Source organism: Mauremys reevesii, linkage group 2 (assembly GCF_016161935.1).
Source record: "Mauremys reevesii isolate NIE-2019 linkage group 2, ASM1616193v1, whole genome shotgun sequence".
Taxonomy (NCBI): Eukaryota; Metazoa; Chordata; order Testudines; family Geoemydidae; genus Mauremys; species Mauremys reevesii.
The window spans coordinates 125,695,556-125,708,190 of record NC_052624.1 but is presented as its reverse complement, the minus strand read 5'-3'; the positions used below and the strand labels follow the sequence as shown (position 1 = coordinate 125,708,190).

The 12,635-nt window shown below is 39.7% G+C and overlaps 1 protein-coding gene across 3 annotated transcripts in view; it reads left to right on the top strand.

Annotated features, from left to right (window-relative positions):
- Nucleotides 1–7,774, top strand: part of NSUN2 (NOP2/Sun RNA methyltransferase 2) — a 52,074-nt gene extending 44,300 nt beyond the window's left edge. For all 3 annotated transcript variants that reach the window (XM_039522565.1, XM_039522564.1, XM_039522563.1), the window contains exons 16-19: nt 1,427–1,507; nt 2,815–2,953; nt 4,417–4,456; nt 7,208–7,774. In XM_039522565.1, coding sequence (XP_039378499.1) covers nt 1,427–1,507; nt 2,815–2,953; nt 4,417–4,456; nt 7,208–7,592 — 645 coding nt within the window. In that variant the 3' untranslated portion in view covers nt 7,593–7,774. The remainder of the gene's footprint in view (nt 1–1,426; nt 1,508–2,814; nt 2,954–4,416; nt 4,457–7,207) is intronic.
- The last annotated feature ends 4,861 nt before the right edge of the window (nt 7,775–12,635 follow it).

The following is a 12,635-nucleotide window of genomic DNA, read 5'->3' as shown; positions in this document are numbered from 1 at the left end:
CACTCCCTGCACAGCCTCAGGACCTTCACCACTTTGAGTATATAAAGCAGGGTGGAAAAACAAACTGACCCTCTGTTCCTTCACTCCTATTCAGTTTGAAGTATTAGTCTCAGCAGAAGCTGAGAAAGGAGAATGTGTTGTGGAACACAAAGACAACACGCCTCAAAGCACTCTAGTTACTGAACAAGTAACATCCTTCTTCTTTGCATGCTTTTCTATGCATGTCCATGTCTGGTGACTCCCAAGCAGTATAATTTTAAAGGTGGAGGGTACTCAGTCTAATTAAATAGGAATTTTAATACAGCATATATATAAAAAAATACATGTGCACACACACATACATATATGGAAAAGTCACTTAAGGCCAAGATTAAAAACACGTGTGTGTATTAGTGACAAAGTCAGGCCAGATGGTTGCAAGAGGGTCTTGGAAGACCGATATGTTAGCCCTAGAATGTTAAAGGCCTTTTTTCCTACAAGCTGAGAGGGGTTACCTCAGGTCAATTAGGGACACCTGAATCCAATTAAGGGCTGCCTGAGGCCTTTAAAAAACTCTTCTCTAGGCGAGTGGGGAGAGAGACGAGCTACTGCCAGGCTAGTGGCAGCTGGAAAACAAGCTTTTCCGGGCTGAGAGGCTGTGCTCCTTCTCATAGGGGAACAGCCAAACCTGAGTGCCTGCTAGGGGAAGGACTGACATCTCAGGGCAAGCAACAGGATGACACCGTGCCCCAGTGAGGAGGCAAGGAAAGGTATTCCCTTTTGTTTTGGGGTTTAAGAGACTGTTCCCTTTTTCTTTGATGAAGGATCACCCATTAGGTCAACTGTGGGGCCTACCCTGGAAACACCGCCAAAGGAGCACAGAAGCAGGGAGGCAAACACTGCCCAGAGTGGGACTTATTTATCCCAGACCCACCATCACCAGAGAGGGAAGTGCTAAGTCTGGTGAAATGAAGGAGGTGCCTTGCCACAGTATATATTGTTTTAATGTTGGCCTTAAGTGACTTTTCAAAGGTCACAGAGGAAGTCCTAAACAGAGCTGGAAACTGAACCTATTTCTTAGAAGCATTTTAGTGCCTTAATCGCAAGACCACCTCTTCTCCCCATAGAGATAAGTGATCAATTTTCAACAAGGAAGTGGTTAGCAAGAAGATGCCCCAAGATGTATAACTGTATCTTCAGAGTTGGGAACTTTTATTCATCCTTTTCTCCCAAAACACTATAACTTGAACAGCACTAATAATGTAAGCTGGTCTAAATTTTGATTCTGACTTTTGAGTTTAATTCAGTCTCCAACAGAAATGAAGACCTCTGTATTGCAGAGTTACTCTTCCCTGTGATTGCTAGTTAAGCAGTTTCAAGATGAGTTACGTAACTCTTAAACTAGGTTTTCCTTAAAAACTTTATTGGTACTTTTTTACTTTGACAGGTTATTAACACTGGGATAAAAGTCTGGTCTCGCAACAGCGATGGTGAACAGTTCGGCTGTGCCTTCAGACTAGCACAAGAGGTAATTGCAAAGCACTATGCTTTCATATCGTGGGATCTCTATTCATGTTCCCCATAATGCCTGCTGTATCCTCAATATGAATGTTACATATTATGAAATGCAGCCTCCAAACTTGGCGTTTTAACCTGCATTAAACAAATGGATTGTGTTCTGATGTTACTGTTCATTCAGAGCTTTTCTTTAATTTGATCTTCAGAAAGCAGTGTGATCGTGGTTGGTGTGGGATACAGCTGAGAATGCCAAACTCAGGACAGACTGATAAAAATAGGACAGACACACCCAAAACTGGTGGTTATTCTAACTTTAGTTTCACCATACCAGTAATAGAATGAGCTGCTGTACCACTACACTGGTTAACAAGAAGCTAACAACACAGTCCCCTTAAGCAACCAGCCCGTATCGCCACACAGACATCTGGGCTTTATGATGAGAGGTTACTGAAAACCTGATTCATCACATATGAAGTTCTTCCTATCCCAAAGGATTGGTCACTCCCCAGGTCATTATATAGACTTAGACCATACCCAGATATCACACTGAAGCCAATTCCTTTAGTCTAAAGGTTTTATTATTTAAAAAAAAAAGAGTTGTTAAATCGTCAAAGGAATCGTATACATTACAAGTGATTAGAGTTGTAGATCAGGTTCATAGCAGAGATGATGATTCTGCTGGCTTGCAAAAGTTGCTTTCTGGATCACGCCCGAAAGCTTCAGGGTCATTCAGTCCTTTGTTCAAAACTTCCATAGAAAGTTACAGTTCAGAGGAATGAAGCAAGAATGAAAATGATGCAGTGATGTCATAGCTGCAGTTTATAGTTCACAGCACAGGTACATGGAAATTTACTATCAGAAATGGAGTCCAGGGTCATATGCCCTTACCACATCTCCTTACATGCTCTGCTGAATCATAGGGCATCAGTGGCTCCAGGCTGTCTGAGGCATCCTCAAGAAGAACAGCAGGGCGAATTGAGTCCCTTCAATGGCGTATTAACTCATGGATGGGCCATCAGCACAGATATAGCTAGTGCTGATGCAAAGTTGTCTGGGGCTGTCTCCTAGGAACACAAAAGCACAAGTTTGAGATACAAATATATAGCAGATATTCATAACTTCAGATGCAAAGATGATACATGCAAATAAACAGGATTATCAATTAGCAAATCATAACTTTTCTAAAGATACTTTAGATGACTTGTATAAGATTTATTGCAGTTATATAATTATAATGTGATAAATAGCTACCCATCTTTTATATAGCATCACAAGCAGAGATTGCATTTTGAAACTAATTGTATTTTTTACCACCAGGGAATATATACACTGTACCCATTCATTAATGCAAGGATTATAAATGTGTGCATAGAAGATGTTAAAGTGCTGTTAACTCAAGAGAATCCATTCTTAAGTAAATTTAGCAGTGAAACACACAAACGGGTCAAAGACTTGGGTAAGCTTTCTGTTTTTATTATGGCGAAATAGAGCACTATTTTGCATCTGTAAAACTTGCAGACTCTTTGCAATGAGTTATCCATTCAAATTAATGGAAAATCCAACATCCAGCTACTTTAATATATTAGTCTTAGCCATGACTTCTAGCCATCTATAGTGCAATAGTTAATATAGACCAGGGGTCGGAACCTTTCAGAAGCGGTGTGCCGAGTCTTCATTTATTCACTCTAATTTAAGGTTTCGCGTGCCAGTAATACATTTTAACCTTTTTAGAAGGTCTCTTTCTATAAGTATAATATATAACTAAACTATTGTTGTATGTAAGCAAATAAGGTTTTAAAAATGTTTAAGAAGCTTAATTTAAAATTTAAATTAAAATGCAGAGCCCCCCGGACTAGTGGTCAGGACCCAGGCAGTGTGAGTGCCACTGAAAATCAGCTCGCCTGCTGCCTTTGGCACGTGTGCCATAGGTTGCCTACCCCTGATATAGACATTCTAATGTTGCTGGAGACAAGAGCCTTTCCAGAGGCTGTGGCTCCATCTGGCCCCAACCCTGGAAGCTTACTAGACTAAGGTTTGTAAACCCTGCAGGACCCAGAGAGCCTGGACTCTTGCATAGAACGTGATCTTCATGGAACCAGAAGAGTCACCGGCTCTGGGATTCCCACAAAGCATAAATTCAGCAAGCACTTCTGACTAGCCACATTTCTTAACTCTGCCTATTTTTGTTTCTGCATGTACTTTAGTTGAAGCTGTTCCTAACCCCTGCAGGTGTCTTTATTCATTGTATGTTTTAAGGATGGCATTGGCCATCTCTAGATTAAATATACTAATATTTTATCTAAACAAGTAGGAAAAGATGCCCACTCTGAGCTTTTTTTCCTCTCCCTGTTATGTGAAAAATCCTTTTACAAACAGGGCACTGACTATACAGGAGAAACAGTAAAAATGACTCTAAGCATAGTTCTGTCAAATGTACACAGTAAAGCAAAAGAGTAAAAAACAATTGTTAAATTCTTTCAGCCATAGTAGTCTTAAGTATTACTTGTAAAAATTCAGACAGAAGTTTGATTTTAGTTCTTTCATGCCAGGGTTCTATATCATCTTGCATCTATACTCATCACAATGGTATCTGCATGCCTGATGCTGTCCCTTTAAGATAAAATGTAGAGACAAAAGTACTCTTCCAAAACTCTAACCTAATCTTTTGGCCAACATTCTGTGACTTCTGATTTGTTTTTCAATACTTCATATGGACCCCATAACCAGATTTATAGAGAGAAATTTTTATTGTTCTAGAATTCAGGCATATATTTGTTTCTGTGCAGGTGTTTTTTGTTTGTTTTGCGATAAGACTGTTCTGATTGCTGTACAACAATACACATTTTGCTGTTAGAACATTTTGGAATCACGTATTTTTAATATGTTTCCAAGTAAATTTACCTAATCTTTCTTTTCTAGCAATGGGGAGCATTGTCCTGAAGTATGAACCAGATCCCAGGTAAATAGATGCTTTACTAATATATATTTTTTCACTTATCCCCACTCAGAAAATGTGTAAGAGAAATACATGTGAATATAGAAACAGAATCACGAAACTCATTACAATGGGTCTTTATCTTGAATTTCAGTGTCAGTTTAAAGCATTCGAGCATCTTTTTTAAATGAAAATATTTGCTGTGAATTAATTTTCACTGTATTTGCTGATTAGAAAAATAGGCTTCCGTTAGTTTAGTGGTTATGCCTAGCAACAGCCAAGTGGTACTTCACTCCATCATAGGCAGTGTCGGAGCATGAAAATTATTCATAAATGTGGCATTAGCATGTCATGCATTTTAAAAAAAGCTAATATTGATTCTCCTTAAATTTGGTCAAGAAATGTTGTTGTTTTTTTAAATCTTTCAGCCATGGATGTTAGGGCCCCTATTTTTGTTTGGTCCTGAACTTGTCCTTCAGCATTCTAGGTGCAGCTTGGTGCTTCTAATTTACATGCCAACATGATTTGTAAATGTGATTAGGCAGTTAGGATTCTAAACGGGTGCAGTTGTGGAGGCTATTTTTGTAAACTTGCATTTCTAAAAAGTCATGGCAGATTAGGGCTTGGCTACACTGGGACTTTATACTGCAGTAAAGCCTCCCAGAGCACTCTACCTTACTTCCCGTTCACACTGGCAAGGCACATAGAGCGCTCTGACTCCCTGGATAGAGCGCTCCTTGTACTCCACCTCCATGAGAGGGATAACGGCTGTTGCATATTGGCTGAGATGCCCCAGGGCCAGTGTAAACGGGAGTTAAGTTACAGTGCTCTGATTGACCTCCAGAAATGTCCCATAATCCCCTTAAGTCAAGTGGCCTCTCTTCTCTTTGTTGTGAAATCGGCTGAGGAATGCGGAAGTGCCTTTTCAGAGCTCCGGTTCAGACAGCAGCTGCTTATCTGCAACGGGGCAAAACAAACATTTACTGAGTGAGTGAGAGGCAGGGGGGTTAGGGGGATCTGAACTTACAAGATAGCGTGCTGACATATTCTCAGCACTCCAAAAACCCTCTCTTTCTCTCTCCCCCCCACATACAAACAACACACTCCAGCCCACCCCCCCAAATGAAAAGCATGTTGCAGCCACTTGAACACTGGAATAGCTTCCCATAATGCACCGCTCCCAATGCGCTGCAAATGCCGCAGATGTGGCCACACCAGTGCCCTTGCAGCTGTCAGTGTGGACAGACTGGAGCGCTTTCCATAGTGCGCTCTCCGAAGGCTGGTTTAACCCAAAGCACTCTACAGCTGCAAGTGTAGCCAAGCCCTTAGAGGTTAAGCAGGCTTTGCACTTCACCTTCACTATTGTCAGAACTCTGAATGTAAATACAAAGCTTGAAATACTTGTTAACTCAAAGACTAAGCCAACTAGCCTCAAGTAAATAAAGAAAAATGTGAATGGAAGCCCACCACTAAGGTCAAGAGCAATACCTGGCAGGGGAGACATATCCAACACATACTCTGTATTCCTCCTTATGGTCTTGGGTTTTTTGGCTCCTCCTTCCCCATTAACAACTCCAGTGCTTACCTCTGTTGCTGCTAATAGCTTTGCAGAGCACAGCTCTACAGTGAAATTAACATGGTTCTTTACCAGTTTCACTGCTGCCTGCAGGGTTTGGAATAGAAAAAGTGAAAATGACTATTGTCTTGTCTGTCTTTACTTTGTAAAACGCAGAGCAGTAGCAGAGGCATTGGAGTTGTCATTCAACTCACAAAGGTAACAGCTCACATTGAGAAAATTACCTTTTGAAATTGTAAGGACCAGACAGTTTTATTTTAAAGGAATGCTTAAATGATGCAGAAATGGATGGCTTAGTAGGAACATTTTCTGTTTGCTAATGGCAAGTTGGATGAGTATATTTGTTTTCAAACTTCTATACATCTGGTTCAGTTTTGATCAATGGATTCTCTGTCTTTTCCATATATGGAAAGAATCCTGGGATTTAAAAACTCTTCACTTCCTCGCTACTGTGTAAGGAAATGGAAAAGTGTGTTGAAAAATTGGAAAGTGTTCAGAAAATAGCCACAAAAATTATTCAGGTGCTGAAGAAAATGCTTTACGGAGTTCAATCTGTTTAGGATATCAAAAAGAAGATTGAGAGGTCACTTGACTGCAGGGCATAGGTGCCTTTGTGGGAAGAGAATACTGGGTTCTCAGGGCTTTTAAATCTAGGGGAGAAGATGTAACAAGAACCAGTTTTTGGAAGCTGAAGCCAGACAAATGAAAATTAGAGAAAAAGCACCCTTTTTTTAAACAGGGTGATTTTCCTTGGCAGTTTGTTCCAATGGCTAGTGAGAGATTCTCCAACTCCATGTTTTCGGATCACGAGTGGATGCCTTTCTGGAAGGCATGCTTTAGGCTCAGTACAGGGTAATTAGGTGAAATGTAGTGGCCTGTGACAAATAGTGCCTTTTGGCCTTAGTCTATTCTCCTATTTGATCAAACTCCATGAATCTATGATATATGAATTTATATAGCTATTGCTCTACGTGCCTGTATGTTCCTCTCACAATCTATAATATTGACTTGTCCTTATCAGTGTTTAAATAGTGCTGGATTAGGTATTGCATTAAAAGTAAAATTGCTGTTAGAGATGCATAATACTGTTGCCTTGCTCTATTGAAATCGTGTATAGCTATTTAATGAGAATTCATTTCTACAGAAATATTTTAAATATTAATTTACTCAATCTTTACCAAACACTAATTTTTTAATAGCAAACCTGATACCCTTCAGTGCCCTATTGTTCTGTGTGGCTGGCATGGAAAGACCTCACTTCGTGCCTTTGTGCCCAAGAATGAGAGACTTCATTACCTGAGGATGATGGGAGTTGAAGTGTTTAAAGCAAAGAGGAAAGAGGAGAATTTTGGAAGTAAAACAGAGGAAGGAGATCAGGACAGCACAAAGCACATGGAGGAAGAGATGGATATGGAACACAATGAATTAGCCACAAAAATGGAGGCAGAAGTGGACGAAGAACCTATTCATGAGCTTATGGAAAGCAGTGTTATAGAACCAGAGAATAAAATGGAAAATGTCCAGCCTTCCAGTGAAAATGCTGAAAATAGAGACATTGCTGACCTTAGTAGTGTGAAAGCTTGAGTTGTCTGTCATTTTGGTGTTACTTTTATGAGATGTAATCTAGACTTTTGTCTTCAGTATGTAAATACACTTTTAAAACTGTTTCAGTTTCTTGGGGGAGGTTGAAATGTTGGCATGAGGTATTCTTTTTACAGAAGGTCCTTCCTGTTTTATTTTTTAAATAAAAAAAAATCTTCCCCTAAGAGTCTATCTTATTCTTCTCATTTAACTCCATAGCATTGGTAATGTGGTATGTCTGTTGCCGGCGATGGACTATGCACCAGTGTATAGAGATTGATTTTTCAAATATGAATTGTTTATTTAATCTGTAAATCCTGTCTGAGTTTGTCTTGATAGGATCATTTTTGAAAGAAGATCAATAGGTTTTCATGCAAAATGCATGAGGTTTTCAGGGAAACATAATTACAAGAGAAGTAATTTTCCTCTATAGTAAATGATGTAAATAGGCTGTTGTAAAGTATAAAACATATTGAGCCGATGTACCAACTAGTACAGTTACCAGAAAAATTACTCTTGTTACTGAGTAAATTCAAAGTTATAAACAAGACACAACCCTCCAAATAGGAAATACTCATTGTACAAATATATATGTTCTGTATGTGCTAAAGTCCTGGATGGAAAGGCAGTTTCCCAAGTTTGAGAGCCAGTTAGTGTCTGTGTAACATTTCCAGCTCTTGTTGGGTGAACATACTGTAGCAATGTCCAGGAACACTATTGGTCATGTGCCTGGCTGGGAAACTGCAGCCATCTCTTCCTGATGCCTACCATGCTTTTGTAATCCATGCCTCTGTCACTTCAAGACTAGACTGCTGCATTGCACTCTACCTGGGCACTATACCTTATGTGTACCTGGAAACAAGCTGCCACAGAAGGCAACCCTAGGTAAGCAGTGCTTCCTAGCTGGAGCACATGACACCAGTGTTCCAAAATCTGTGTTGGTTGCCTTACTGGGTAATTATGGGTGGAATTTAAAGTGTTGGGTTTGATACATAAAGTACTAAATGGCTCAGAGCCACTTTTACGAATTCAATGATAGCCCACAGCTATGACGAACTGATCCGTAATCTCAACGACATTATCAGACTAACAGTCTCTATTTCAGTTTTGTACAATTTCATAAAGAATGTCCCATCTTCTGACGTGTTAAAGAATAGAAAAGAAAAAACAAAGTGGGTGAGATAATGCCTTTTATTGGACCAACTTCTGTTGGTGAGACAGACAAGCTTTTGAGCTATACAGGGCTGCTCTTCAGGTCTGGGAAAGGTACTCAAGTGTGGGTTTTTTTGTTCATTTTTTTAAAGTCTCGTGTAGTAACAAACTTTTCTCTTAAGAATGTATGAAAAAAAGTTAAGAAAACTATTCTCAAAACTCATATTTCATTTGTTAAAGATGAGTCCATTTTGGAAATGAAAAGCCTGCTAAATATATTTTAAATGAAAGTTAGGATTCTTTCCTCTATTGTTTGATCAAATCAACTTGAAATTGGCTATGCTACTTTTGGGCAGCTTTATAAACTGGAAAATGACTTAGCAGAGCTTTCCCTTGAGAGATGTTTGTATGCCAAGAACTGCCAAATAATTTCCTAACTCTCTGTAATTCTCTCTTTTAGGTTGACTTGGATTTCATGTTGTTTTAATATTGGCATCCAGTCAGTTCATATTTGCTCATCTGCATTTGAGAATTAAGCATTTGATTTGAGTGGAAGGCAGGGGTGAAATATTTGTTGTATTTTTGAACCTTAAGGTCTCATGTACAAGTCCTGCAATGTCCTCTCCCTGTAATATAGTAACTCTTATCCAGTCAATACTGTTGATCAAAGCTGTTAGAACACAGTGTAGAAATTCACCCGCTCAAATTCTCATTTGTCAGTATGTTTTTTTATTTTAATGATGCCTGCCATTATGTTGCTATCTAACGAAAAGACACCCATGAGCAGGTTGCATGAGCTGTTAGGATTGACTGACTTTGTCAACAAGTTCGCATCAGCATTTTTTTCCTGTTTACATCAATAAAAGATTGGTTTTGGTTTTTTGTGTGTGGTTCTAAAGATAATGTAAACCAAAGAATACTTAATATCTACCATTGCTTGGCACTTGGAGATTTCTCTTGCTAAATGCTAATGCAAAATTCATTCTAAATTTTTTTTATGGGCAGCAAGGGGAAGAGGGAGGGGCCAAACTGCTGCAGTGGGCAAAGCAGAGAGTGTGGAGGCAGATGATAGGCAAGGGTGGTGGAGGGAACAGTAGTGTTGGTTGGGGACAGATGGATTGGGGGAGGGCTCCGTGATGTACCCCCTCCTTCCTGCAGCAACAGGAATCACCACCACAAGAGCAAAGGTGGAAAACAGTTACTCAGTTCTGCAGTAGTCAGTCCAGACTTTTCAGTGACAAGGGGCTAAAATTACTATTTCATTCTCCAGGAAATTTGTCAATCAAGGATTATTAATACACTGTGATGCTGCTTCTGACTCTTGCTTCACCCCACAGATGCGGTGACAGAGATGATGTTCTTGTCCTGACTCCATTCTTGAAAAGAATGGATAATTAACACGTCTGGCCCAGAGCAGTGGGTGAATCAGTCCTGTCTTTCCAGGCTATCTCCTTTCCATATATGCCATCTATTTATTTTCCCACTCACTGTTTTCTATAAGATTTTTGTGGGATTGAGTGGAATAATCATGTTCCATCAATACTGGTGGTATTGCATCTCTTAATTTACCATTGGTTGAGTTGCTAAGATAGCAACTCTTACTGGTCTGTATAGAACTACTTGTTCTACTTGAACTACTTGTTCAAAATGGCATCTCCATTATGCTCCAGGCTTGGAATTGTGTATTTTTCCTGAAATGTATTCTGCAATAACATGTTACATAGCCTAATGTTCAAATGGCTGAGACATGTTTGTCAACTTTTTGTATTGAGCATTGGCTTCATGTATCCCTGAAGTTACACACTGCAGAAAACGAGACAAAAGAGGGCATCAGAGAGACTAAGCAATTATAATACTGTTGGAAATGTTTCCAAAGCCTCTGGAAATGCAGTGGATGAAAAGCCCTTTTAGACTTGTGGAGATTTCCTGCAATTAATCAATGTTCAGTAAACACAAAAGGAATATAAATGTGTGATAGATGGTAGCAGAAGTTTGCTTGTTTTGCAAGAAGACTTAGTCTATGGACAATATTCCATACTTGGGGATCTTTTACTCCAGAACTAGGTGACTTGACTCATCTAGCTTCCACTTGAAAGTGCAAATATCAATTCCTATAAGCTTTGTACTGTGACTGACTTGCCAGGAGATCTAGGAGTGTGATCTGTGGTTCGAGAGGAACCTCATGCTTTAATTCTTTAACTTGAGATATAATTGTCTCCGTCTGAAGAGATTGAAAGACAGGTTGAAGGGGGCGTGGGGGAGAGAATACCGTAAGGAGAAAGAACGTGGAATCTGGTGGCATCTTAAAGACTAACAGATTTATTTGGGCATAAGCTTTCATGGGTAAAAAACCATGCATCTGAAGAAGTGGTCTTTTACCTATGAAAGCTTATGCCCAAATAAATCTGTTAGTCTTTAAGGTGCCACTGGACTCCTCACTGTGTTTGTGGATACAGACTAACACAGCTACTCGTGTTCTCTGATAAGGAGAAAGGCTTGTGGTGAAGGAACCAAGGAGATGTTCTAGTAATCTGACCCACTTGCACTGTTTACCCACAAACAACGAGGAGTACTTGTGGCACCTTAGAGACTAACAAATTTATAGCTTTTGTGGGCTAAAACACACTTCATCAGATGCATGGAGTGGAAAACACAGTAAGCAAGTATATACAGTACATGAAAAGACGGGAGTTGCCTTACCAAGTGGGGGGTCAGTGCTAATGAGATAATTCAGTTAAAGTGGGAAGTGGGCTATTCTCAGCAGTAGAATAACAAGGGAGGGAAAATCACTCTTGTAGTGGTAATGAGGCCAGTGTAATCAGGGTGGCCCATTTCAAACAGTTGACAAGAAGGTGTGAGTAATGGTAGGGGAAAATTAGTTTTTGTAGTGCCCCATCCACTCCCAGTCTTTATTCAGGCCTAATTTGACAGTGTCCAGTTTGCAAATTAATTCCAGTTCTGCAGTTTCTCATTGGAGTCTGTTTTTTGAAGGTTTTTTTTTTGAAGAATTGCGACTTTTAAGTCTGTTATTGAGTGTCCAGGGAGATTGAAGTGTTCTCCGACTGGATTTTGAATGTTACAATTCTTGACATCTGATTTGTGTCCATTTATTCCTTTGTGACTGTCCGGTTTGGCCAATGTACATGACAGAGGGGCATTGCTGGCACATGATGGCATATATCACATTTGTAGATGTGCAGGTGAAATAGAATGACAGAGCCAGAAGGGTACCCAGGAGTCACCTACTACAAGACAGGCGAACAAAGAAAGTAACAGAACGCCACTAGCCATCACCTTCAGCCCCCAAGTAAAACCTCTCCAGTGCATCATCAAGGATCTAGAACCGGACACCATCAAATTAGGCCTGAATAAAGACTGGAAATGGATGAAGTGGGTTTTAGCCCACGAAAGCTTATGCCCAAATAAATGTGTTAGTCTCAGTAGTATATTGTAACCAATTTGTACGCTTGATTTTTTTCCAGAGCACAACTTACTCAGTGTAAGCATGAATCTACTACTAATAGATGAAATTCAGTTAAAAAAGAGTGGTCTCCAAATTAAATCCTTGTTCTCCTAAAAACAATTGGTGTATGTGGTTAATCATAATGTACAATGTAATCAATGTATAAAAGTCAAAGAAGGAAAATCCTAAAGGTGGTGTAGTTGTTAGCGTTGACTTAAATGTACCTTAAAAGGTACGTAAAGTAGTGGCATTCATTGCTGCATTTACACAAGTTGCAGAGGGATACCTGCAAAATCCCACTACACATCTGTGAGATGTCTTCTGCATCTTACACTGCCAAATGTTTGTTTCCAAAATGAGGTGATTGCCTCTTTCTCCCCCCCGCCCCCTCCGAAGTAGATCCACTCTAGTGTCATGCGTCCGACGAAGTG